The following is a 27,893-nucleotide window of genomic DNA, read 5'->3' as shown; positions in this document are numbered from 1 at the left end:
TTGGCACACTGTCATTGCAAAAGAGAAATAGTCGTTGATGGTCACGAAATGGTCGTGTGGACGAAAAGAAAAAAAAGTACGGAAAGAAGGGGGGTTGAGCCGGGCTGGAATTGTTTTCTTCTCGTATCGCAAGGCACGGGTGCAACGGACGTGGTAAAGTGGTGATATCAAGCCAAGGACACAAGCTGTTACGTCAATTTTTGTTTTATTTTCTTTTTTTTGTTTCCTTTTTTTCAGTTGAAAGATCGGGACCACAGATGGCTCGCTACATGTAGGGAAGGGTGACCAAAAAGTCGTGCCCGGCCATGCCCGTTTGTGCGCGCGCGCGCATCCGTCGCTGAGGGAAGAGAGAGAAAAGGGACTTGCGCGTCTGGTCGTCGACATGGCCCCCGATATTTTTCTCTCCTTCTGTGCGCTGTGTGACACGAGCGGCGCAGCAGATGCGTCAACATCGTTTGGCCCAGCCGTTTTTGTCGGTCGGTCGGCAGCCATCATAGATAGCGGACCCGATTTCGTCAGTCGCTCGGACTTGATTCACCCGAACGGGGTTACTACACACACGCCTGCCATTCACAGTTCAGGCAGCTGCTGTTGTTTGACCAAAAAAGAGAGAAAATCGTCGACAACAAAAACAACTAAAGTGCCTTTTTGACTCGTTTGCAAAAGCAGCAACGCGAATGGACGAAACGGAAGGTCTAGCTCGAAAATAGGCTCGACGAGTGTCGTCGGCATTCGTTGAATTTCGTTTCGACTAACGTGTGTGCTCGTGTTTGTTTAGTTGTGTCGCATACAGTGTCGTCTATGTGTGCCTGTTTGTGACGAGCGCTGAGTAGTTGTGCCTGTGTGTCTGTGTGTGTGCGTCTGACGTGGACACATACACACACTCACGCGATTCGTCTTCTCTTCTTCGACTAGACAGTCGGGCGAAACCGACGGGCGACTTGACTCAACCGCGCCGATATTTTACTGGCGGTTTTGGCAGACGAACATCAAGAGTGAGCTGAGCAGCATCTGAATTCATTTCCTTTTTATTGCACGACCGTTACCACTAGCAACCCAACCAAGAAGAGCGAGAGAGATCTAGTCGCAGACACAGGAAGGAAAAAGGTTAGTTTCCATTTGTTCTTATCGGATCAACCCGACATTTGGTGTGTAAAATGTCACGTCGTTGGCCGTTTGCTTTGAGATCGACTCTCTGTCTGTGTTTGTCCGGTTATTTATAGTGCTCAGATATTGTGAAAAAAGCACATAAGCCTTTTTTTTTATTGATACCACAAAAGACAGTGTGTTGTTCCGGAGCCGCGGAATTTCGTTCGATGTTTGCGTTTGCGTGCGGCTTTTTGTTTCCCCCTTTTTCTTGTCAAACTTATTTGCTGTGAGTTGCCCTGTGTGTAGGACTTAATCCGTATTGATTTTGGGTTCTTGTCGGTTGCTGCGGGTGTGAGTAACGACCATGATTTACACTCCTCCCTTCTTATTTACCCAAAAATATATATTATTATATAAACGGGAATAAAGAAAAAGAATTGGTGCTCGGGGGGAATTTTCGCATCGCCGCAAAAGTTTCTTATTTGTTGACTTTCAATTCGTTTGGACTCGATAAATTTTTCCGCTCTTCTTTTATTTTGACCTCTTGTTTGTCAAGCCAATAACGCAAACGAACAGTTGTGTAACTTTGGTCGACCCTCTTTGCGTCGGATAGCGACGTAACAAATGAAACTGCTGATCAAACATCTTTTTATTTTCTTCTTCTTCTTCTTGCACCCCGCATCCGTTATTTTTGTGGGGGAAATTTATTTATTTTTGATAGAATTCCACGATAAAGGCAGGAAATTGCTGTTTGGTTTCTTTTGGCTTACCTCATTTGAAATCTACATTTGGTACATAAAGGCAAAAGTTTGTTTTATATATATATATATCCTAACCCCAAGTTGACAGCTTTTCATATATTTCACTTGATCCTGATACCCCCACAAGCCGGCGACATTTGATTAGTTAGATCGAACAAGAAAGTTTTCAGAAGGGGGGAAGAGGCGAAGGACTTCTAGTCTTGTAACAGAGTATCGTGCAGGACGAGTAGTATAGTAGTAGTAGTTGTAGTCCCGCTCGACTTGCTCTGCAACGTCCTTCCACCACTTCGGGATGCATCCACGAGGAAAATGGGGCGGAGGAGGAGGAGGAGGAGGAGGGTGGGGAGGATTCAAAGTCGTGATCGAGTCAAGAAGAGACCAGCAGCAGCTCCAACTCCCGAGAAGAAGAAAAAAAAAATGGTGCGGACTCGGTTGCACTAGTAACGCAGCACAGGGTATTCCGGATGTGAAACAACAATAGGAGAGGAGGAAAGATTGTGAAGCGGAGACATATATAATATCAACATCTAAAATATAGAATACAAAGTTTTCTTTCCTCTCTTTTTTTTCTCACAGGGACGAGAGTTTTTACCAATTTAGTAAACGAGAGCTTTTTTTTCTTATATAAGGAAAAAGGTTATCTTACTAAATATTAGATTTTGGCTTTTTTTTTTCTTTTCGCTATTTCCAAGTATTACGTTAACTTTGAGACTTTCTTTTTTCGTGCACGCATATAGAATAACTCTCTTGTATACTACATTTAGAGAGATATACGTATATATATATGTGTGTGTGTGTGTGTAAGCGCTGGGGATGGAACCACCTCGTATTGATCGTCGCTTGCGTTGAGCAGAGCTCCCGAAAGGAGAGCGGCGACCGAGGGTGTATGTACAAATGGGAAAGGGCGGGTTGGGCGATGGAGGGGGTGGTTGACGGGAGCGTGAAAAGCACACTATCCATGCTACATACCAGAGAGAGTATACAGTACTTACTACTACCGATCGCTAGCCAGAGAGAGAGAGTTATTTTATTATTATTATTTTTTTCCATCTTGCTATTTTTGTTTTTTACTTTATCCGCCAGTGAATATTCTCTGCGCAAAACTAGTGAATATACAACAAACATCATTTACAAGACACAAGGAGGCTTCGTGCCAAAAAAGACATGCATGTGAATCTTGTCTGAAACTTTGTTTATCAATAATGCGTCTCCGTTACATGGATGGCGTTCCGAGCTCTGTGCAAAAAGCCATTAAACACGCGTAAGGGAGAGAGTCACAAATATCGGTATTTTATTTTCCGTGGGTTTCTCTCCTTTTTTTATTATTTTTCCCTTACTTTTTGTTGCTGCTATATAGACCAGCAGCTACCCTTCATTCGGTCGATAAAAACCACTCAACAATCCTCTTGGCTGCACTGTTCGTTAACGAGTCTTCAGAGCGATGGAAAAAAAGAGAGAGATCCGCGGGTCGTTCCTTTTTTTTCCGCTTCAATTGTTTGCACTGCGATGAAAAATTGTAATCCATCCAGCGGTTTCTATAAATAAAACAAAAAAAGAGGGGGGCAAAAATTTCTTTTTGTGTGCTGAAATAGTCATGTGTAACGCGCTGAAAGCGGAGCCGTTGTTGTGACTTGGTGCCAATCATCACCTGAAATCGGCGTCTTGTCTGAATTTCATTCTGTTGTGTCTTGGGTATCACGCCCAACTTCACACTGGATATCGATCTCGATCCAAATGAAATGGCGAGAATTTCTCATGCGAAAAAAAAAGAGGGGAAAAAAGGATTTCATTAGCAGAAACCGCATCCAAGGATTCGTCATGGCGTCCCTATTGTCTCGTCCAGACGCTGGGTTTCCTATTGTAAATGACGAACAACGGCGTCGAGGAAGAAACGCTAATCATTAAAAAATTTCCCAAAGAATCCGCCATTAGTTCGTCCGAGGAATTTCTTCATTTCGAGCAAAATGTAAATTCCTGCCGATTTTTCAAATTAAAAATGTCAAAAAAACAAACAATGGAGAATATTTTCGTACTCGTTCAACTTTGACGTCTTAGATTTAAACCCTTGATCAGAGAAGAGATTATGATAGGCCAATCAGTAATGACCTGCTCAAATAATCTCTCGTCTTCGTCGTGTATATAGGAAAGCTCCTTAGCATATCTCATTGTCATTCATGGCGTCGATGTTGGTTCGTTCGTCACACCTAACTTGAAGATCGGCTACAGAATTTTACCAGCTCGCATGACGCACGTTCTTGTAATACGTCCGCAGAAATCCAAAGTGTCCGCGTCCCGGTCGTCCCCCGCCGAAAACTGTAGCAAAGTTGAGAACGATGGCATTGTAACAGGCGGAAGATATTAACGTACTCTTCAACTCACTCTGGGCGGATGACGAGAGTTTGAATTATCGATCATCATCATCTTTGAGCTGGTAGTACCATGGTAACTAGTAGTTGTCCTCTTTCACTGCAACTTCCGGCTGTCAGAGATCCGAATTTATAGTTTTGAAAGGCCCGCCCACCGACCGAGATGTGGAAGAGCAACTTGCTCGCTCCATCCGGATTATGACCAGCACTTTTTTTGGCTCGATGGGGGTATGTATGGCGAACGGATAAGATTCCCTGGCCGTTGCCCGGAATTGGGCAACTTTCCTGTTGACACACTACACGTAGCAACACACAGAGTCCGGAAGAGAATGGAGAGGACAGCGGCGGCTCTTGGCGGCTCTTGTTTGCCGAACAAACTGCCACAGAGACCCGTGGCATCGGCGTTTGTTGTTTTGTGGGAGGAAGTCTCTCTCTCCTTCTCTCCCTGAGCCGTCGTGAGTGGCGGAACGTGGCTAGAATTTCGTGGGCTCCTATTTAGACTATATCGTCCTCCTCGCCGGCCCTTTCATCTAGGCTCGATTCACTTACCGTTTATAAGCCCTGCGTCATCTCTTTATCTCCGAAAAACACCGGGGCATGTTACAAAGGCTTGTATTGACTTGTCCGACGGCCCAGATTGCACAGCCTGTGTGGTGTGTCGCCCGAAGAACAAGGAACACAGCTCGGACCCTGGCTGTACAAGATCTTATTAAATCTCCTTGTGAGTCCTTATTGCAAAGCCAATTCATTCACCGTCGGTCCGTGTCCTTTCATTTCGCCGAAATTGATCCTCGATTGAATATCCCAAGTCAATAAGTTCCAGGAGAATTGGCCCGAAATATTATTACTAAAGATGTAGAAACGTAGAAACAAATTTTTTTCAGCAAGAAATGGACCTATGGAATCCTGAGAAGATGAAGAAGAGAAAAGTAGACGAAGGAGACAAACTAAAAAAAGAAAAAAAAACCTTTTGTTGATTCGGTTTGACAGAGCGGAAAGAATCGACCAGCTGGGCACGCCCTTTACGCATATTGATCTGAGGGAGACCCGACGATGTTATCCGAAGCCAAACGCTGACCTCCCTCCCTCTTTTTTTTTTTTATTTTTTTATTTTATTCTGGCCCAGCTGGCCGCTGGCCCAGTATGTGTGTGTCCCACCTCTTTTTCTTTCCCCCCTTCAGTTGCCTTTGTACAGTTCCATCTTTCAACACTGGCCGGTTGTCCCGATATTCAGTTAGATCTATATTTTTTTGGAACACACAAGTGATTTTATTATTTCGGACTGCAAGCACGGAACTGATGTTATTGAGTCCATGTTAAAATGGACGATTGATCTCTTCGTCCCTTCAATTTTCTTGTGACCTCCTTGACGTCGGACCCTAAAAAAAGGAGCACCTTTTCTTCCCAGGACGAGATCTCTTATTTCCGTGAGTTGTTTTCCTTTGTCGCTATATCGTGCAGCTGTCGGGAGTGAACGCGGGGGATTGAAGACTTTGCCCTCTCGCTTTTTGACTGGCTCCATTTCAATTCCGCGTCGTCTTCTTCTTCTTCTTATATACACAAACAGTTTGCCAAGTTGATTCTTTTTTCCTTTTCGGGGGTTGTTTATTGCCGGGCTCCTCTATCTCTCTCTCGCATTTCTTTCAAGCTCGGATTTTTATTTGAACGGAGAGAGCGATCGCTACTCTTATTCGGGTACGATTTTGTCGACTGAAAATGAAGCTCATTCACGGCGTCAGAGAGTTAATTGGATCGTTTATTCCGAAAGTCGAGCTTGACGCAACGACCGCTCATAATGGCCATCCTCCACTCGTTTCTTTCTCTTTTTCTTGCCATTCGTCACATATACTCTTAAACGGACACGTCACAACGTGAGAGTTGGAGATGTGGCACGAATTGGATTTCAACAAAGTGCTCCAAGAAATATTTGCTCCGGAATTTTTTTTTTTTCTCCACTTCGGTTTAACCGCAACGAATTATCTTACGAATGGGCCAGACAGCTGTGCTGGTCTAGAACTGCGTGAATAAAAAAAAATAAGTTGGAATGATTAGAGTTTTCCGTTTATTGCGGCGTAGAGTTTCCGAGAAGAAAACCAAAACCAAAGTTTTTCGATGGGGAAATGTCTCGAATAAGTTGCGTGTGTTATTCCGCCGATGGACCTGGTTGGTTGCTGGCGATTGGCGTCGAGCATGAAGGCTATCGGGCTTGTATATATGTACTGGTATCTAATTGAATCCCCAAAAGTTGTTGACACAGACTTAGTTTCTGTGCATGTGATATCTCTCTTCGTCTAATATTTGATTATGAAACACGGCGCTGCTGGAGAGGCTACTCTCTCGCTGGCTACAAAACTGACAGTTACTCGAAGCCAACTAAGAGGAAAGTTGGGCTTCTAGATGAATGTGTTATTGTGCTATTGCTGGTTCTGTCAAGATTTTTCGTGCCTACCTCGTACCCGGCTCGCTTGAATAATTTCTCCGGTAGATTTTTACCGTTCAATAGTTGGCGAACTTTACGAAACATAGCAGAACTCACCAAGGTCGGACTTCAGTAGATCTGCCATCAAAGTTTACAGCTTATTAGAGCGAATGTTCGGACCCTGTACCCTGGGATTGCGAGGTATCAAGCGCAAAACTTTATAAGCCGGTTGCTTTTTGTTTCGACATCAAAAGAAAATTGAATTCAACGTCAGATAACCGGGGGGACTAGTATAGGTTGTACGGAAATGATTTTGGTGAATAGTTGATGACAATAACGGGCGACGACCGCTAGAATAAATTCTGCCTCTGCCCATTGTAATAATAATTCCACAGTTTCCACTCGACATTAGAAGCGAGAGCTGTCTCACTCCTTTGTTGGCGACTGTTATATATTTTGCAGAGTAATTAGCATCGCTGCTGCTGGCAAGCTTGTTATCATATCGATCCCAAGATGCTCCGAGTCAATATAGACTCTTCGTCTAGTCGGAGAAAAAAGGATGTGTACAAACATCCGACCCCTCAAGCCAAAACTCCCACATTTGTCATGTCCGGATAATATTTCCACGATTAAAAACGGCGAAACCTTGCGGCCTCGTCGCCCTACATTGTTGCTGCAGTGTGTCTTTCCCCTCCCGCGCTCCTTATTAGCACGTAATCCCGCATGCATCGACTAATATCATGCATGCATATTGTATCCAGCTAGTGTTCTCATTGTACAGTAGGTACATTCAAGTGTGTACTGTACCCATCGATCGAGGGGGAGAGACCCGCCTATAAAGAACGTCACATCTATTGCGATTCACGTCGCATCTTTTGTTTTTTTGTTTCAGATAAAAAATGGCGAAATATTGCGCCTCGTTGGACATTTTTTTCCCCCACCCCTTTTTTTCTGCTTCAATAAGGGGGGAGGGGGTACGACCAAAAGCATGCAAAAGAACTTTTGTTGTCGCTCAGGCAAGACTCTCATAATACCGCACGCCAGTTGCCGTTCGCTCACGCTGATGATCCAGCGGAATTCGCGTCTCACCGGAAAAAAGAGCGTCGGATTGCCCAAAAAAAAGAGAGAAAGATGGAACGGAGTTTCCTTGTACATACATATTCTAACGTGCGCATAAAACACATTTTTTTTTTTTTTTTCTGCCAGGGCTTTTTGTATTTTGTGCGCGATGCAGTATACATCATCCGGTGGGCCGCGATATATACGGAACTATGTTACACATTGTAGCATTTCGTCACCGTCAGTGCGGCGAAATTGGGTCTGTGCGATATTACGTGGAACGAAACAGCTCGGGATCGGATGAGAAAAAGCGGCGCGGGGGACAGTTTGTGTGATGTATTGCGCCATTAAAAACCCAGAAAAAAAGAAAAAGACGTTAGTAGTACTGTACCGGCCGTTCATGTTTCACATCTTGTGACCATCACTTTCCCCCCGCCCCGATAGCAATAATAATCCTTTTACAGCCAAATAATGATGATTAAGAACATTATGTGCAACGTTTTATTTTTGGGTCTGGTGGGGAGGGGGGTGGGGGGGAGGAGGATATGCGTTCGATTATAATGACGAGCTTATATTGTCCTTATATAGCCGGTAACGTGCAGTTCTTTTGTAAACAGACGAGGCTCCATATCGATCATTTCCTTCCTGTTCCGAAAATGCGTTAGCTTTATGTACATACTATTTATGCTCCCACTCGTATTTTTTGAACTTCCGGTGGGTCCCCTCTGGAATTTATCAATAAACAATATTACTGCCATAATATTGTGGCAGTTATAATGCTACCTACAACCATTTATCGTTTTTTTCTAGCGCATCTCTGGGGATGTACGGGGAGAAAATGGAAAGGACGCGTTCGTCTGTTGTGTATGGGAAAAAGGGGGGACCGCCATCCGCCAAGTGTAACCGATTCGTGAGTCGTAACGCCCGGATGAAACAACAAAAAAGTCAATCGATTCCTCCTCCATATTGAGACCCAGCTCATCTGTGCGTGTGTGGGCTAGGCTTATACACACCCCGCCGCTGCCCACACACACTCTGTTCAGGATCGATAAAACTCAAAGAGAAGATGAGAACTAATTTAGTTTAATGATTCTATCATCCTAGAAATGACATTTAAATCAGCTATGAAAATGCCCAAAAGATTCAATTGTCTTTTGCCTGTTAGTCTAAAAAAAGGGGGGGGGGGACTTGTCAAGTCTGATCCGAAATAAGTAGACTTTTATGACATACACAGTTTTACCATCAATAATAGCCAAAAGGCAGAATAAGCGGCTTAATTCTTCTAGTACATCATGAAACGTTGGCCATAATCGAATGACGTCAAAACGAATTCCAGTCATGGCCAGTTCTGTTACAACAGCACACACATAAGAATAATAAAAAAATATATATTACAGCCGGATGGGTCTCTTTTTGAGAGTGCCAGCTCGATCCAAGCTCCATTACGTTGCTGGCTGGCGTTATGTAAGTGCATTAGGCACTCTGTTCCTTTTTTTCTGTGAACAACAGGGTTCCTATAGCGATCCCTCATCACGGCTCTATTTATGCCCATCTAATACAGCCTAACTCAATGTACATGCAATCATTCGCTGCAGCCGTCTGAGCGACTCCGGAGAGAGAGAAAAAGAGAAAAGTCTTTTTTGACGTTGCTGGTACATAAGTAATGAAAGATATGGCATTCAAACGCGACTAAACTCTTTTTCATCTATTAAGTATACACTGCCTATATGCAAGCTGTGTGTACGCTCTATGTCGCTTCTGGTATATAGTATAGCATCCGGATGGAGCACTCCTCGTCAAGTGGATTTTATAGCCTGAAACTTGCAATACAGCCCAGGATTTAATAGCCCGAGTCCCTTTGTGATTCACCCACCACGCCGCTCCCGTTTCTCTCTTTGCCGGGCTGTACATATCCCATAGACTACACACATAAACGCATAGATGATATCGATTGACGTTTGTGCGTGAAGCAGAGACTCAACGGCACGATCCACTTTGCGTGACGGGGGTCCCGAAATACAAACGAACGAACCACAACCGACGACGACGACGACGACACATCCACGCAATGGACAACATCGGAGCGATTCGGGAATTCCTTTTCTATTTGATTTCTATATTTTCTTTTTTGGGTCGGTCAACTTGTTTATATGTATCTATGTGAGAATCCATTTCTCCCACGGTGACGGGAGACTACTCGTTACCTTTTTATTTGTTTTGCGTAATCGATTGTTGTTTTGGTGACCGCGGGAAAGATTCAAAAATCGATGACCAAAAAGTGTTTGACGGGTGGTTGTGACTGATAGTCTTCTGGGCGATGACGTCTGCCGGACGGCGGCCAGAATGTTTGATCTCGTTGTTTATTTATACAATCGATTTTTTTGCCCGTCCGCTGTTTGTGCAATGGCCGTCTCTCTATTGATTGTTTGACGTTATTTTATTATAGGAGCCGAGAGCCGAGGGGGAGTCCGCTTACCTGATCGACCAGCCAAAATGATCGACCCCAGCTCTTCCGAAGAGGAAACGGATGAAGAGGGGGTTGAGGAACCGCATCACCATCACCATCACCACCCTGGCCATCACTCGCAGCCATCGCAACGGGCCGCCAAGGGCCAGCAGGACGCTAGCAGCGGTGGCGGCTCGTCTGCAGGAGGAGGTGCCAACAACTCTTTCGGGACGGCTCCTGGGCAACTGGCTGGCGCTGGTGCGGGAGGAAATCTTGGCGGAGGCAACGGAGCGGGTGCCGGGGCCTCGTCGGCCGGCACAGCTGCAACGTCGTGGGGAGGAGGAGGAGGAGCTTCCGGCAGCTTGGATGTTCCTCCGCCGTCGGGCAGTTTGCCCAGGTACGTCAAAGTCTACACATTGATCTCCTTAGATTCTTTTCTTCCCCCCACCCCCTCCACCCTTTTCTTCTTCTTCTTGTGTTGGAGGATGTCTTTGTCCGGCCGATAAGGAGCGCACGAAAACTACCTAAGGATCCCGCCGACTCCCTTTTACAAAAATTGATCCACGTCTATCGTGACGTCAATGCAGACGAGACGCCGCCGAGTGTGTCTCTTGTTTATTTTCATCTCTCTTCGCTTCTCTCTTTTTGAACCATCTTGACCTGACGACGTCCAAGATGGCGGCCCTAGATATACGTACACCAAAGACACGCCAAGGGGTTATGTATACAGGAATAAGAAGAAAGGTGACGGTGATGTATGACACGATGAGAATGACAACTTCTCATCGCGTCGCTCTCTTTGACTGAGTGAGCCGAAGCAAAACGAATTTGTCAAGACCCGCTAGAGACAAGAGCCCGAGAGACTCTGGGGGAACGCGCGTGACCCGATCCTTTTTCTTCTTTTTATTTTTATTATTATGGTCTTTTTTTGTGTGTGTGTGTTTCTGCACTTTGTTATATTCTTTTCACCTATGGAGCATGTGATCCAATCAAGCGCCGGGAATCAAGCTACATACTATACACATAAATACGTGACTTATTCCTCCATGCCAGTCCAGCCTAGCCAGGGGAAAAAGCTATTTGACGCCCAGGGCTTGTCTACTGTACTAAAGACACACAACGTCTGAATGACTTAGAGTCAAACACGAATGCGTGTGTGTACGTCCGTGTAACAACGTGTAGGAATTGTCGGCGAATTAAGAGTGGCCGTCGGAGATGAGTCCAGCGCCGCCAAGTCAATTGGTTTCTTCATGTTTTGATCAGACACACGACAAACTGGGGGCCAACTGGGACATGAGTCAAGGTTCAATAGACAACAATTTGGCTGACTTTTGTATATATACAAGAAATAATAAGTAATATGGGGAAAATGCCAGCGCTGTTGTTGTTTGTTGTTGTTGCTGGGCTCAATGGGCGCCCACATCTGGGCCGGGATGTGCAATTCGAATGCGGGTTGGTTGGGAATAGCTCACCACTCGCTCTGGGAGAGAGAGTCACGGCCCGCGTTTCATTAAATGTTTCCATCCCGCAAGGTTCGGCGATCCTTCGCCCCTCCAACCAGGCAACTCGATTGATTAAGTCGCAATTTTCCCTTTTCATCATTCCTGTCTTGGCTGGAAATGAGAAACGCCTTCAACTGACCATGATTGACGACAGTCTTAATACTACTATTTCGCAAAAAAAGAAAATTGTATAGAGGGAGCGGCCGTACACCATATATCCCCTAGACTATATTTCGCGCTGCCAGGATCGATCCTGACATCATCATTTCGTTTAGATGTTCTTTCAGTTCCCGCTTTTCAAATTCACGGCACGCTGCACAAATTCAAAAAGTTGATTCTTGTCCCCCTTTTTTTCTTCCCCTCAAAATGTCCCTTTGGACGTGTTGGCGAGGGGGACAAGTGTGGAAAATTGACAGAAGCAAGGGGGGGGGGGGGGACAGTGTATTTCATTTGGAAAAGAGGAACCAACCGAGCAAGTATATAGGTGTCGGTTGAGAGCGCTGAACTGCTGCTGCTGCTGCTCTTTCCTCGCTAACAAGCGCAAATCAACAGTTGGTTGAATATTTCAACGCCAGCCAGTTTATAAATAGACTAGAAATAAGATCAATAGAGAGGGGGGGGAGGCACCGCACTGGTGGTAAGCAGTCAATCGTTATGTTGGCTAATCAAATCGACGGAGCTTTTCAGACGATTGATTTTGTGTTCTATCCAGTTGTTTATGATTGTTTTCTTCGTGGCAGACAGGAGCAGCAGCAGCAGAAGCAGAGCGGGTTCTTTTGTTTTCCCTCAGTTGATTTCATCTCTCGGTCATCGCCGAGATGAGATAAGAGGACTAAGCAATGGCACGGAAGATTGCCAAAATCCCAAAGTTTACCAACCAGACCACTCTGACAGATGCAGAGTGCAATGCCCCCTCGAGAGAGAGAGGGTGGACGGGTTTGCCATCAAGCTCAGCCTTTCACTTGGAATCATGCGTCAGAGAAGTAGTCCATCTGCATCTGTATGTCAACTACATAATTGCAATGGGGAAATCCGAGTAGGATCAGCAAGACAGACAGACTGAAATCAACTTTATCCAGACGGCGGGCAGGAAAAAGTCAACTGAACTAGAAAAGAAACAAAAAGATCAAATTCAATATCTTTTGAAAAGAACACGGACTCGACAGATGTACTCGACCGGGCGTGTTTCTATTTAACAAATCCGCTGGTTGCGTTCTGTTGGACTGGCAACGTGACAAGTCCTAGTCCGATAATCGATCAGACAACTGTCTACACCCACCGATAACCTTTTAAATTCCCCACTCTTTTCCCCACTTTTGCTTGTTGGAGAGAGAGAGAGAGAGGCGGGAAAACCCAAAAGGGCCAGCACCAGCAGCAGCCGAGAAAAAAAAAAGTTTATTGGTTTCCCAGGAAGTGGGGGATGATGCATTTGGAGAAACTTTTCTTTTTTTGTCGTTTGAAAGCGGCGACGCCTCGGTCGTGTATTTCCGATTGTCACCTTTTTCTCCCGCACTGCGGTATATCGCAAATCGAATTTCCCTTTTTTTTCGAGATGAAGAGAATAAAAAGTGGATAAAGAAAAAAAAACTGACGCGTTGCAGCTGCCGAATTAATTCCACAATATCTCTCCGCTTCTTCCGGATCAAGTTAGTTATATATATCTTTTTTTTTTCAAAAAGGATTTTGCACGATTTACTGGATTTTTTTTTTGGGTGGGGCATTCAGCAGTAGTCAGTTAAAAGGGCTGGATATAGCCTGGTATCGTTGGGTGGGATTGGTTTGCTCTGGCGGACGCCAAGATAGATAATGCGAATGTTGCGATCGATCATTGAGAGATGCCCAGCATAGCAACGGACGGTTGTTCCCTCCAAAAATAACATGCGAATCCATCTCCACCCAAGCTATCACATCGAAGTGCGTTCGCGTCCGTCAGCGGGGCGTCGTCGCGGCGGCAAGGTCGTTTTATTTTTATAAACGAAAAAATTGATCCACGTCCGCCCCGATTCGTCAATGTCCGTTTTATAGGACAGCATCAAAAAATGGGAACTGGACACCGAAGGGACTTTGAGAGGATTATATAAGACATTGTCCCTTGTTACTGGAATGGATTGATGCTGGCCGACATGCGTCCTTGTTTTGATGGATAGTTAATGGGGTTAAAGGGACTTTTTTGTGTTTAACTGGAACCGTTATCATATCTTTTGAAGTCGGCAAACTTTATTTTCTTTTGTTGGTACATTTTATTTGTCAAATTAATCCTGCATCAGATCGGTGACGCCGGGATTGGGTCCGGGAACGGACGGCGGTACTTCCAATTCGACCAGCGCCACCCTGCCGGCCCATTCGCCCTCGCTCAATTCGTCCCACCGCAGCGGATCTCTGCCTAGGCCGTTATCGCCTTCGCCGTCGTTGACTAGCGACAAGAACGAGCAAGATTTCCAGGTAAGTCTACCACCACCCCACCCCTGGGCGTGTGTTTGCTGTCGGTTTTTTTGGCGGGTTGATCATTCATGTCCCGGGATCGACAGGAGCGCGAGGAGGAGGAGAGGAAGCGCCGTCTCCAGCTGTACGTCTTTGTGTCACGTTGCGTCGCCTACCCGTTCAACGCCAAACAACCGACCGACATGACCAAGAGACAACTGAAAGTCTCCAAGCAACAGCTCGAGTCGCTCCAGCAACGCTTCCAGGTAAATAAAACACAAGGTCCCATTTCTCATTTTGATTTTACACACAAGGTGTTAATTGATGATTTATCAATCTTTTTGTCTGGCGTCATGGCGTCAAATGTCGTGTGTGACGGATGCAGAGCTTCCTGAAAGGAGAGACGCCCATCTTGGCCGACGAGGCTTTTCACAACGCCGTTCAGAGTTACACGGAACTTTTCCTGCGCTCCGACCGAGTCCTCCACGCCGTCACCGCTGGCGGCCTCTCGTCGCAGGACTTTCGAGATGTTTTCCGATTGAGTGTCGAGCGTCGGGTTCGTTCTCTGCCCGACATTGACGGTCTCTCCAAAGAGACGGTCCTGACGTCCTGGATGGTTAAATTCGACGCCATTTTTAAAGGTATTTTTCATTTTCTTTTTCCTTTTTTATTTCTTTGAAAATGATAGAAGACGAGACGCCCGTTTTAAATAATTGTGGGATACTAAGCACTTTTCCACGAATAAAAGATGAAAGTGGCGACCATGGAGTATGTACACATGCATGTCTCGTCGTCATTACGTTTCCGCTCTCGTGGGCGTAACACTGCTTCTCTTTGACTGGCTATCTCATTATGCGCTCAGGTCGACTGAGTCTGCCACGATCAATTTTATTTTTTTTATTTCAAATTTAGTTCATAGAGGAAGATTTTTCGGGATTTTTTGTGCGGTTCACATAAAATCTGCCCACGTGAACTTTTCGTCATTAAAATCGTCAAACTTGCGCAAAAACGGGTGGAGAACTTTTATTTTCCCCCTTTTTAAACTTAGAAAATAACAACGTAATGGAGGATCCGTTTTCATTCGTGCAATTCTTGAGGAGTCATCCATTTCCCTGGCCGTTTATCCATCCATAATTTTGCGCATTATACTTTTCGCGTTTATAACTTTGTTTTTTCTTGTCGGGCAAAATATAGGAGTCGGTGAGGATGATTCGAGACGACCCGGAGGTGGCCCGCGATCACAGCAACAACAGCAAGCGCAGATGAATCAAACTCTGCACAGCGAATTGGCCCTGTCCAAAGAGCAACTTTATGATCTATTCCAGCAGATTCTCGGTGTCAAAAAGTTTGAACATCAACTCCTATTCAACGCCTTACAAGTTCGTATATAAATTTCTGTTGGAAGACGACCTCGTCTTCCACCGTCGAAGGATGAGGGAATAACGGCTGAAATGACGGAATATTTTTTTTTTTTTTTCAAAACTATTTCGCAGTTGGATTCGTCGGACGAACAAGCCGCCGCCATCCGAAGAGAACTCGACGGCCGACTGCAAAAAGTGGCGGAAATGGAAAAGGTTCTTTCATCTCGTCTTTTTTTTCCTTCTTCTTTCTTCTTCAGGGTTTTTTTGCCTAGATCAGCGCATCCGCACGGAAGCGATGCGCCTTCGATGTTCCCCTTAGTTTTTATTCCCTATCAAGCCTTGAGCATTTTTCTCATCTCTCACTTGCGTATGCGACCCACACGGTATATTCCGCTTTCTGGGCCATTGGCGTCGCCTCTACAAGAGTGTCATGTGACGCCAGATTATTTCCTTCCCATCGTTATCTCCCGTCGCTTTTCCATCTATCCCCAAAATGACGGACGGAGTTTATATGGGCGCTTTTGTTTGCTTGACTCTTTATTATTATTATTTTCTTTTCTTTTTTTTTTCGTCGTCGTTTAGAACCGGAAACTGATGCCGAGATTCGTCTTGAAAGAGATGGAGGTGCTCTACATCGAAGAACTCAAATCGTCCATCAATCTTCTGATGGCCAATTTAGAATCGTTGCCAGTCAGCAAAGGATCGGCCGACTCGCGCTACGGTCTGCAACGCTTCAAGCGCTACAATGTCAGCGGGTGAGGGTTTGTTTGAAAAATATACAAGTTTCACCACATTACGTAATAAACTAATCAATAAGTCGAAACATTGATCCGTGGAAAGCGGCTCGAAAGAACTCCATATGCCATTTCGCTTAACTCCGCTTCAATTTTTTAATATTTTCGACTCCCTTAGTAGCTCCTGTCAGTTTAATAATCATTTTCCAATGTTTTTTTTTTATCTTCTTCTTCTTATCAACCGTCGCTGCTGTTGCTTGGCTACATTCTCACAGGAAACGGAGGAGCTCGTTGCTCAGGCAAGTGCATCGTGTTTTAGAAAAGAAAAAAAAGAAATGGTTTCCGTGGTGTGTCCATATTTTTCCGATATTAAGGCCAGCTATCATGTTGTCCTTGTAAAGTGGGAGTCAATATTGATAATGATTGGAGACGGGTTTAAGTTTCTTTTTTTAATTTCGCCATAAGACATCAAAATGAGCATTTGTGTTTGCTTTCGCCCCTATACAGCGCTGTGTTTGTTTGTTTGTTTGTTCCCTATCGAATTCGATCGCGCCAAGTTTATCAATCGTAATTCCCGGTATTTCTTGCAGATCTCAAGGATCGCTCTCCAGATTGGATCAAGACGGCCCCGATGGCGAATCCACCTTATCCAAAATGGATATCGTCCTGTCTTTCACACTCGAGGTGGGTTTTATTTTCTTTCTAATGGTCTCTCCACTTCTCTTCTCCTATACTGCTATAAATCCGCCTTCGCCGAAACCTCGATCAATTAGTTTTTTTTCCCCACTCGACACGCTATATCTTTCTTGGAGGTTGTTGTGAGCGAAATCCTTATTTGCCCTTCCCCCCGGAGTCAGGAGAGAAGCGAAAAATCCTGATTGATGGTTTTCACCGAGCGAAAATCATCGGATCGCCTTTCATCCGGAACAGAATCTATATTTATGATCCGCTCTTTTCTCTCTTTTCTTTTTCTTTTTTCTCACTTTCTGTATGCTCTTCGTTTCTCTTTTTCTTTTATTCTCTCCCTGTACAGTAAATATATTGCCGGCCACTGACTCGCCGCACACATTTTTGACCCAAGTAGATACGCGCGTGCGGCTTGTCTGTAATGGCTGAATGCGAGAGCTAAAGGCACAAAGCGACTAATCGATAGAGAGCCAGAGCGCTCCATAGTCTCTGCTTTTCCCACTAGCGGTCCCCTTTATTCGGCTCTTGGTTTTTTGATTTTTCAAAATTTTCTCGGCGTTTTCCAAGCTCTTGTGTCTCTCTCTCTCCATTCTGATTTGCCCGTCTGCTGCTGCTTATGTACACACACACAAAGAACTAGATGGAAAGAGGCCAGCAGTCATTCACAGAGTTTGCATATTGGCGTGATGTTTCCGGTGTGCATCATGGCCAACACGGAGCTGTCGAGCCAAGATGAGAAAAGCCTCACAAAGAGAATAAGTATATATATATAAGTATCTACAGGCTGGCTGGCCGTCCGTTATATGTGTGTATATATATGGGCCGTGACATCGTTTCCATACGCTCGGTTGCTTTTTTCATCAAAGAGCGTCCGCGTCGCCTCGGCAGTTCTGCGCTCGAATGGACTGCCGACCCGTCCGCTATATGTAGCTAATGAATCCATTTTGTCCACGGGATATAATCCCTGCTGCTACTGCTGCTGCTCGTTTCTTCCATCGCCCAAGCCGGGCTTTTTTTTTACATTGCCCGGTCTGAATTAAGAGTGAAGAGCAGGCGGGCTTCAAAGTGATGTTGTTGAATGGCGGTCCGCTAGCCATCACCGGGGGGGGGGGGTCCAAAAAGACGACCAAAAGTGACTGGACTATATTGGACTATGTCACGGAAAGGGAAAGTTGGAATCGAGAGACGTTCCACGATTCGATTATCTCGATAAATTAAACTAGATTTCATCATCATTCAAAAATGTTGGGTAATCGCCGTCGGCTGTGGCGTGACTGATTCTCGCAAGAATTGTCAATGTGCGAAGGCTGATTTGGAAAAAAAAATGGTTTATTGCTGCAACTTCTTCTTCTTCTTCTTACATTATCAACTGACAAGGCAAAAAGCCACACAGACACACACAGGAGCACGGCGGGTGTGTGTCTCTGTATGAAAGGCCTGGGCCACCAATCACGACGAGTCTTCTTCTTTTTTGGTCGAATGCACTCGCGGGCTTCCTTCCTGGCAAGATTCGCTGCTTTTTGGCAGTGGTTCATCGCCCTAAATCCGATCGGCTGAAGCCAATTCAGCAGGAACGAGGACATTCTTCCCTCCTTTTCTCTCTCTCTATATACGCCGCGCTATCTCTTGGCTCTCGAGCAGCAGCAGCAGAGGCGGCAGTAGTCAAAGCTAGACGGATATAATGGCTCCCGCTGGGCTCGTCTATTGACGAGACGTTCACGCGTGCTAACTTTCTTTTCGCCTTTTCTCTCCTCCCCGTTTTTCTTTGTATTCTTCCGTTCGCCCTTGTCTCGCTCTCTCTTTTTTCCTTCTCTCTCTCTCTTTCTCTCTTTCTCTCCCGACGGAGTCTGAATCATTCAGATCCACATCGATCCGCTCCCGTGTTATGTATATTCAAAATGTTACAACGTCGACTCTTCTTCTTCTTATTCCTGACTCTTCTCTTGCTCACTATGGCAACACTGATTCAATTCACTATTTAGAAAGACGACTTTGATTATTACCTTTTCTTTAGTTTCACAAACATCGTTGATTTTCTTTGGCCTATTATTACTCACCCGTGATTTGGCCATTTCAAAAAAATCTTTGAATGTTGGAAAAAAACCTTTTCATCTGTCGGTTTAAGTTCGTGATTCGCCTTTTGATGATGACGCGTTTGGTTTGATTTGACGACACAGGTCATCATCATGGAAGTGAAGGGACTGAAATCGCTGGCACCCAATCGCATCGTTTACTGCACCATGGAAGTGGAAGGTGGCGAGAAACTGCAGACGGACCAAGCGGAAGCATCGAAACCCATGTGAGAAACGAGAGTCGCTATTTTTTGTTCGTCATTGACGTCACGATTTCAACAACAAAATTAAAAAAAAAAACATTTTCGATCAGGTGGGACACTCAGGGCGACTTCACCACCACTCACCCGCTGCCTCAAGTCAAGATGAAACTCTTTGCCGAAGCCGAAGGTATGTTTGCTCTCGAGGACAAGGAGCTGGGAAGAATTGTCCTCAGACCTACTCCGCTGGCTTCCAAGGTATTTGTCGTCTAGCTTTTCTCTCTTTAGCTTTCCCGAGCTTCTTCTACTATTTTATTATTTATTTCCTGATTTTGTTGTTCTCCCCTTCCAAGTTTCCCGAGTGGCACAAAATGGAAGTTCCCAAAAACGCGACCGACAAGGACTTGCGTATCAAAATCGCCTGCCGCATGGACAAGCCGCTCAATATGAAACACTGCGGGTGAGTTTGAGTTTCCCTGATGTGCACGGGGTTTGCACTGGATGTACTATATACCGCACGATATGGAGGCCTAAATATAAGTCCACGTCATGTGTGGCAACCGCCGCAAATCGATACGGCCGGCTATTATATATTGCGGGGTCGGCTTTTTCGATCCGAGTCGGATGTGATGGATCGGTCGCTGATGCTATTTTTCAAAAATTCCCGCTTATTTTTTTTGTGTTTCCTAGGTACTTGTACGCCTGGGGCAAAGGCGTCTGGAAAAAGTGGAAGAAACGCTACTACGTCCTCGTTCAAGTTTCGCAGTACACCTTCGCCATGTGCAGCTACAAGGAGAAGAAGACGGAGCCGTCTGAAATGTTCCAGCTGGACGGCTACACGGTGGACTACATCGAAGCCGCCAGCGGTACGTAAAAGCTTCCGATTTTCGATTTGAATTTTGGATTGCGTCGTCATATCTCTCGAGTTGCAGTATAGAAACAGCGGGAAAAACAAACAAAAAACAAAACAAATGCAAACTTTATTCCTACTGTCGCTATTCGCAGCACTCGAATCATTTATAATCTAAACGATTTCGACTCACGAAAACCGCACGCTGGGAAAGCGGGCACGCCCTTTCCGAGTCGCTTTCAGCAGCGCAATAGTCGGGAGGAAAGGATATTTATATAACGACAACTCTGCACGCTATATACAGGCCCCGTGTTGCTTTGTTGCTTTGCGACCCATTGAAATTTATGTGTATACAAGTTCATTTCGCGACATGATTGAGAAAATGTCGCATTTATATGCACACAGCCCCTTTTTTTGTGCTGGGACGATATACTGCGATGCGATGTGATTTTGATAGTGTCAGTGACGATGTGAAAATGTGATTCATTTTATTTCTATTGCTTAATGACCACACACATACGCAGCCAATCTCATGGTGGGAATGGGTAAGGAAATGTCTCATTTCGGATGCATTTGCTCGCCGACAGGTCAATGAATTTGGTTTTTGTCCTTTTTCTTTCGCATTCGGAGCATCAGATTTGGACGGCGGTCGATTCTTCTTCAACGCCGTCAAGGAGGGCGACAGTGTTGTGTTCGCTGCCGACGACGAAGCCGAGTCGCATCTCTGGGTGATGGCCCTCTACCGGGCCACTGGACAGTCGCACAAGCCTGCGCCGCCTCTGACGCCGTCCGGCAAGAGTTCCACCATCGCTAAAATCCAAGGAGGTTCGCTTCTATTATATTTTTATTACTCCAACTTATTGAGCGCCAACTTCAAATTTGATAATCCAGACACGGATAGGGCTCGAAAACACGGAATGGAGGAATACATCTCGGCCGATCCGGTCAAATTTGATCATTCACTCCTCTTCAAGTTGGTTCAGACGCTGACGCTGGACTTTCGGTTGAACGATCCCTTCGCTTCTTTGGTATTTTTTTGGGACTAGCGCCAATCTTTGATGCCTCAGATTTTATGTCGTCCTCATCTTTCTATTAATTTTTGTTATATTTTTGATTCCATTTTCTTTAAATGAATTAAATAGGGATGGTTTTCCCCCGGTCAAATCTTCGTTCTCGACGAGTACTGCGCCCGGTACGGAGTCCGCGGATGCTACCGCCACTTGTACTACCTGGCGGATTTGCTCTACCGGGCCGAACGCGGGATGATGATTGATCCCACGCTGATTCATTATTCTTTCGCCTTCTGCGCCTCGCACGTTCACGGAAATCGGTAAGAATCTGCTTTCGATTTACCAGTGTAATTAAGAGCACACTAATAATTGAATTAACCTATTCTCTCGTGCCGAGAGGTTAACTGGTATATCCGGAACATAATTATATTAGCTTAAAGGGACATTAATTCGATTATAAGCGCAAATGAATTATTATAAGCAGCGAAATTTCATCACACATTTTAAACGTATTATTGTTTTTTTTCCGATATTTGGCAACCCGACTTGACTCCACCTGAAATTCATTAACAACCCCAATTTGAATCAATTAAAGAACCTGTCGATCGATGTGATGTTTCGGTGAAAATCTCTTTAAAAAAAAATCTACGGAAACGGGAAATTTATTCCCTGCTTTCCATTTAACTCGCTGTTCAGAATGCGATATGAGTTGTTTCTTTTTTGCAAATAGTTGTCGGTTCAAAGTGAAGGTGCATTTCGTATCCATCTCGTCAATTATAGTCTTGTAGATATTTTTCAAAATGAAGCGCTGATATGGCTTCCATTCTAATCATTTCTTACGTTGTGATTTCTATATTTCTTTCGTTCAACTTATCTTTTGTCTTTTGTATATTATCTTCTACTTCTTTCTTTCTTCGCTCTCCCGACGCCTGCCATTCCATTCCAACTCGGCTGAACAAAAAAACACACACACAAATACCATCTTCACTAATGCTCTACTTTTGGGCTGAATTTAAAAACAAACAAACTAAAAACAATGCATTTAAAAAACAAAAATTATTTCATTAAAAAATAATACAAATAACCAAGTAGCCACTCGGATGGGGATGTACTTGCCCCTGCCAGGTAGGCTCTTTCGTCGCTCTGAAAAAAACAAAACAAACAAACAACCTTTTTGTTAATATTTTCCTATCCTCTCTACCGTATTATATATTTATCGATCGTGGTGTGTTCCTCCAACCACAAATGTTTGTCTTGAATGAGTTTTGCGTTCGTCCAGTTATTTGAGTTGCAACTTTTGTCCTGGTTAGTCGTAGAGAATTGTGTAGCCGTGATAAGTCCGACCAACGTCTTCGATCGTCTCTTGATGGATTCCGTTGATTATTCTCTCCTTTCGTTTCTCGTGGTTGATTCGTTTGGATGTTTGTGCGTGACGAATATCTGTTTCACTCGTGCGTGATACAACCTCTCGTTTGCTTGTGAACATCATCCCAATCCAAAAAAATAATACTTTCCCCCATTTCTCCATCAAATCAATGTGATCCGTCTTGAATGCCAACAAAACAATCCCGGCCGGTAAATTCAGTTTCAATGGTAACCATGAACGTTCGATATTTGCAGACCCGACGGTGTAGGCACAGTCACTCACGAGGAGAGGGACAAGTTTCAAGAGATCAAAGAACGGCTTCGCATTCGCCTTGAATATCAAATCACCAATTTCAGGTATATATATAGTCGGAAGGTGCTGGGACTCCCCTCTTCAAGTCTTTGTCTGCATTTTCATTTGGCTGATTGAAAATTTCAGATCGTGTTTCCCTTTCGGTCGCCCTGAAGGCGCATTGAAAGCCACTTTATCTCTTATGGAGCGAGTGAGTAGATCCTTTATTAGATACTCGATAGAATCTCTACACACATTTCTGCTCGAGCCATTCATTGCCCGATGTTTGTGAAATCCCTTCTTAGGTTTTAATGAAGGACATCATGACTCCCGTTCCGGCCGAAGAGGTCCGCGCCGTCATCAAGAAATGTCTGGAAAATGCAGCGCTTATCAACTACAACAAATTGGCTAGCGAAGCCAAAGTGGAAGGTGAGCCTCTGAGCGTCTGAGCTTTTATTATATATAGTCTGGAATCGCTGATCTTAACGCTTTCAAATCTCGCGCTGCTTTTCTTTTTTGTGTGTGCGTGAAACTAGGAGCCGAAACTACTATTCAAGGTAAATGTCGTCGCTTATCTGTTGCCTCTACGCGAAATTCTTGATTGAACATTTTGAATCGATTTGATGTTACTATCATACTAAACTTTTTGATCAGATGATTTGAGCGGTGAACAACCCGGCGTTCCTCCGATGAAGAAACTGGAGGATCTCATTCATTTGGCTGAACTGTGCGTTGATCTTCTTCAACAGAATGAAGAACACTACGCTGAGGTAATGTGGAATTGAACGTTTTCTCCCGAGATTTTTTTTAAAGCTATTAACACTTTCCAATTTTTATTTAAGTATGATTAATTAAGCGAGGGGATGGCTACTAATTCCATCCCTCCTCGTATCTCACAGAATTTATCTTTTAAAATTATTTTAAGTATTGGCAGTTTTAATGGCAAGTGTTTCTCTCACGTATCCTATACCTAATATAAAACGAGCTGCAGACCCCTCGAATCAACTCTAACGTGGCTTGCCTTTCGTGTTATTGCCGTTATGTGTTCCAGCCACTTTCTCTCTCTCTCTCTCTCTCCATCTCATCTTCTCATTTTGATTGCGGCGCTTATATATAATCTACATTTCAATCTGAAGCGATTACCTCTTGTACAATTCTTTTGAATTGTGCCATCTAACCATCATTGATCCTAACAACAGATGGGCTTCAATTCTTAGTCTCTGTTTTCATCTTTTTCTCTTTCTGAATCTCTTGATCTGACCCCCAAAAACCATCTTGCCTTGCTGCTTGTTCGGTGTCTGTTGTTCCCAAAAGGCTTTCAAAGGGGTGAGTGTTACGGTTTCTATTTTTATGTCTCATCCGATTCTTCTCTAAAGTTTCTAAAAAAGGAAATTTTGGCTTTCTGCTTTTCCGTATCTACTTCACATCAGCTTTCGTTTTTTTCAATTACATACAGATATAATGTGTGTTTTCATCACTGTTCTTTCTTTCTCTCTTTCTCCCTCTCTTTTTCTACTCAACTGTCGCTCAAAATCTGTCTCTGTCTCCCTCTCGCCCAATCAGGATCAAGTGAGTACCAACGGCTTCTCCTTATTTCTCACTTTCACTTTTTTTTATTTCCGCTCTCACTCTGACACACAACCTAACATCTCTATAGTCGCCTGCTCAGCACTGTGTCATAGTCGTCCAGCTTGACCCAAATAGAATAAGACGATGGCTTATTATTTAGTCAATTATACCCGTATAATCACAATGCTGAAAGTAGATACCAAAAGTCATTACAAGTCGGTAACATGTAGGCGAGCTGGAACTTATCTAAAAACTCTGGTGAATCGAACGTGTGTAGGCTTTTGCCTGGTTCAGCGACCTGCTGGTGGAGCACGCCGAGATATTTTGGTCATTTTTCGCCGTTGACATGGATGCCGTTCTCGCCGAACAGCTACCCGACACCTGGGATTCGTTTCCGTTGTTCCAGATCCTCAACGACTACCTCAGAATGGATGGTATGCAATTATTCTCAACTATGAATTGAATGTTTGGTAATATTAAATATTTGATTTTTTCGATTTGACGTGCGTTGGCAGATAATCTGAAGAATGGCCGGTTTCATCAGCACTTGCGCGATACGTTCGCCCCGCAAGTCGTTCGATATGTTGACTTGATGGAATCCAGCATAGCCCAGTCGATTCACAAAGGATTTGAGAAAGAGAAGTGGGAGATCAAAGGGTGATGAAAACGCGCTGATTTTGACACTTGAAAGCGAGATCTTATTAAGATTGATTGCCTATTCAAACAGAAACGGCTGTTCCACATCAGAGGATCTTTTTTGGAAATTGGACGCTCTTCAGTCATTCATTCACGATTTGCATTGGCCAGATGCCGAGTTTGCTCGCCACTTGGAACAGCGATTGAAACTCATGGCCTGTGACATGATCGAATCCTGCATTCAGAGGTGCTATCGATTGCTGAGCATCAACTTTTGATTTTTACACTGAGAAAATTGAAAACAAATTCTTTTTGCCTACATACAGAACGGAAAACGCTTTCCAGCAGTGGTTGAAGAAGGGAGTCACATTCAATTCGACGGATTACGTGCTGCCGGCCGAACTCTGCGCCATGGTCAACGTAGTACTCGATGCCAAGCAACAGTCTTTCAAACTCTGCGCCGTTGACGGAGTTGATGTGGTAATACTATTTGTGATTGTAAGGATTTTTTTAAAATGATGTTCTAACTGTGTATTCGTCGGCAGCATCAATATCACACTAAAATTGACGAGCTCATTGAGAGAACTTCATCCACCATGTCTCAAGGTATGAAAATGTGTTATACTTGATCAAACAGTCTGTCACTAACACGTTACCGATCCTTGCGTAGGCGTTGTCAGTCGACTGTTATCAGTTCTCGAGTCGGTGATCAGCAAATTGGCCCGCTACGATGAAGGATCCATCCTCGGGTCAATTCTATCATTTACGGTAACTTGACTTCTTTTCAGCGTTCCTTTCATAACTCAACTTCTACAAGTTACTTCCGCTGGATGCCGACTATTTCTCTCTCTCTCTCTCTCTTTTGATTCAAAACTGACTTTTTATCTACTATCGGGGAACTTGTTGGCTTATATTTCTGGGTTTTCAAATCTATTCCTCCGCACGATCCAATCGTTGTCCAAGACGTCTTCAAAAGAGTTTGTTTGACAGAATGTCAATTCTTTGCTCGTCCTTTACTTCATTTGCTAGTGATTTACGATAGGAAATTAATTTCACCTCTAGTTATAGATCTCAGCATGACTTCAATTCTTCTTTTTTTTCTCTCTCTCTCTCTCTCCTGTCTATCAACTTCTCTTTTCTCCTTGCTGGGCTTTCTCTACGTTTCTCTTCTGCTGGTGCCCTCTTCCTTTTTTCCTTGTGTTTGAATACCCTCTGTGGTGGACGACGTTTAACTGATGACAGTACAAGCAGAATGTTTCGGGATCGGGCCGAGATCTTGGCCAGTCGTACGTCAACTTCACTCGTAACTCCATGGACCAAATCCGCAGCAAAGTCAATGACGAACTTTGGATTCTCAACTTATTTGACGTAAGATGAGAAAGCTTGATAAAATCGATGACACTCTGACACAAATTGTCTTCCGCATTTAGGCGTGGTACGCGGCCCAGATTCAAATGCTGGGCACCTGGCTGGCAGACCGGATGAATCATTCTCTCCACCCTTATCAATGCACTTGCTTAGCTCACATTGTCAAGGTACTCTTTTTTCTCTTAGTTTTTTACCTTTTTGTTTGTAGTTTTGCATTTATTTTTTTTTATCGTCTTTTTGCGTTTTTTACTTGCATGATTTTTTAATGTAATTTGTGCCTTTGGTTGATCCACGACTGTACCGAGTATAGAAATTGCCTGCCGATTTAGAGGTCCACGGGATGTTGCCAACATCGCTTCACGGTCGTGACGCTGTGGTTGTAGCCCAGCGTATCGCTACCGAACAACAGCAGCTGATTCGTTCTGGAAAAATAGAGTAGTGTGTTGTCGTGAGACGTAGTCGCTTCTTGTACGTGGTACGAATCAGTGTAAGGCATTTTATGAGACGCTTTCTGTTTAATTATAGCTTCCATTACGTTTTGTTCGTTCATTTTCTGCGATTGTTCTGGACGATGACACTTGTGACTTTTCTTATCGTGTGTGTGCCTTTGCCGATTCAATAATGATTTTATTTGACAATAGAAATTGTACACGGATTTTGAACTGCAAGGCGTCATAGAAGAAAATCTGAATTCGAGACTATATCAGACGGTGTCGACGAGAATGCAAACCGAAGAGGCTACCTGCGCTCTCACCATGGGCATGAGGTATAATTTTTTTTTAAATGAATGTTATGAAAAATAATCCCTTTAAATATTTAAATACCATTTTACAGTACTTACAATGAAATGGGAGGTGATGAAGAAGCAGAGTCTCGACCGAAAGTCAAGATTAGTGAAACTTCGCAAAGCAGTACGGGAAGCGCTGGGATGGGATCGACGTCATCTTTGGATCCTGCAACCTACGTCAATAAGATTAGTAACGTGACCAATCAAGTGGTCGGTCGGATGGGCAATGTTTTTGGTAAAGGATTGGGAGGTTTGGGTGGCAAACTCGGTGGGCCATCCTCTTGGTTCTAAAAAAATATTTCAGTTAACAAGATTTTAAAAAAAATATGAAAGGAAATGGAAGGCCAGTGCCATTGAGCTGCATCTTACTATCCTAGTTGATCTCTATTCATTCCGATTCCCCCACTACCCTTCTACTCACCTGTCAACACCTTTCACTCATACACAGTATAGTTGACCATCTGAATGATCAAACAAGATGTATTATTTGAAGCAGAAATGCCAGAGTAACTAGCCTGTTTTACATTAAAGAGAGACTACGCCAGTCTTTCAGTTGTCGTGTGGCTAGTCATGCAGAATCAGCATTTTGATGCGTGTGTGGTTTTCCTGCGTACACTTCTCGTGGATATACATAAGCTGTACATAGATCTAGACTTACAAAGTTCGCTCTTTTATTGCGCCTCTTTTGTCATTTGTTTTCAATTTTTCTGGCTCTTCTCTTTTTTTCCTTTTCATGACCTGCGCTTCTCTTTCTTAAAACAAAAAAGGTAAAATAAAAATTCTTTCGACGTCTTATTCCCGTGTGTTCAACAGCTCGATTCCCCCCTCTCTCGTTATCCAGCACTTCTGTGGTAGTGGCCTCAAATTCTTGTTAATTAAAATACAATTATTCCGATTGA

The 27,893-nt window shown here is 44.1% G+C and overlaps 1 protein-coding gene across 16 annotated transcripts; it reads left to right on the top strand.

Annotated features, from left to right (window-relative positions):
- The first annotated feature begins 318 nt into the window (after nucleotides 1-318).
- On the top strand, nucleotides 319-27,893 carry LOC124209720 (calcium-dependent secretion activator-like). 16 transcript variants are annotated; one of them, XM_046607846.1, is made up of 36 exons: nucleotides 319-1,107; nucleotides 10,141-10,537; nucleotides 13,910-14,084; nucleotides 14,171-14,329; nucleotides 14,449-14,704; nucleotides 15,258-15,442; nucleotides 15,557-15,637; nucleotides 16,007-16,179; nucleotides 16,434-16,457; nucleotides 16,749-16,842; nucleotides 19,023-19,144; nucleotides 19,231-19,375; nucleotides 19,471-19,577; nucleotides 19,808-19,983; nucleotides 20,492-20,512; nucleotides 20,598-20,792; nucleotides 20,859-20,995; nucleotides 21,110-21,297; nucleotides 22,067-22,102; nucleotides 22,598-22,699; nucleotides 22,782-22,845; nucleotides 22,940-23,063; nucleotides 23,171-23,191; nucleotides 23,289-23,404; nucleotides 23,949-23,960; nucleotides 24,198-24,203; nucleotides 24,481-24,637; nucleotides 24,719-24,860; nucleotides 24,931-25,086; nucleotides 25,166-25,319; nucleotides 25,385-25,445; nucleotides 25,510-25,607; nucleotides 26,082-26,207; nucleotides 26,270-26,374; nucleotides 26,518-26,682; nucleotides 26,849-26,887. In XM_046607846.1, the coding sequence occupies exons 2-35, from the start codon at nucleotides 10,188-10,190 to the stop codon at nucleotides 26,644-26,646; spliced, it is 4,197 nt and encodes a 1,398-aa protein (XP_046463802.1). In that variant the 5' UTR covers nucleotides 319-1,107; nucleotides 10,141-10,187; the 3' UTR covers nucleotides 26,647-26,682; nucleotides 26,849-26,887. The 16 variants fall into 16 exon arrangements, with proteins under 16 accessions (XP_046463802.1, XP_046463801.1, XP_046463803.1 ...); XM_046607845.1 differs by having other exon boundaries at nucleotides 320-1,107; nucleotides 26,518-26,694; XM_046607834.1 differs by lacking the exon at nucleotides 26,518-26,682 and adding an exon at nucleotides 27,042-27,893 and having other exon boundaries at nucleotides 322-1,107; nucleotides 26,091-26,207; nucleotides 26,849-26,973.

Source organism: Daphnia pulex, chromosome 12, assembly GCF_021134715.1.
Source record: "Daphnia pulex isolate KAP4 chromosome 12, ASM2113471v1".
NCBI lineage: Eukaryota > Metazoa > Arthropoda > Branchiopoda > Diplostraca > Daphniidae > Daphnia > Daphnia pulex.
This window is presented reverse-complemented; position numbering and strand designations above follow the sequence as displayed.

Excerpts from the sequence above, each read along its gene's own strand:
- LOC124209720 (XM_046607833.1), top strand. The coding sequence starts at position 10,188 with ATGATCGACCCCAGCTCTTCCGAAGAGGAAACGGATGAAGAGGGGGTT. Across the intron at positions 19,145-19,230 it reads GCGGAAGCATCGAAACCCAT|GTGGGACACTCAGGGCGACT; the intron begins GTGAGAAACGAG and ends ATTTTCGATCAG. Across the intron at positions 19,376-19,470 it reads CTACTCCGCTGGCTTCCAAG|TTTCCCGAGTGGCACAAAAT; the intron begins GTATTTGTCGTC and ends TCCCCTTCCAAG.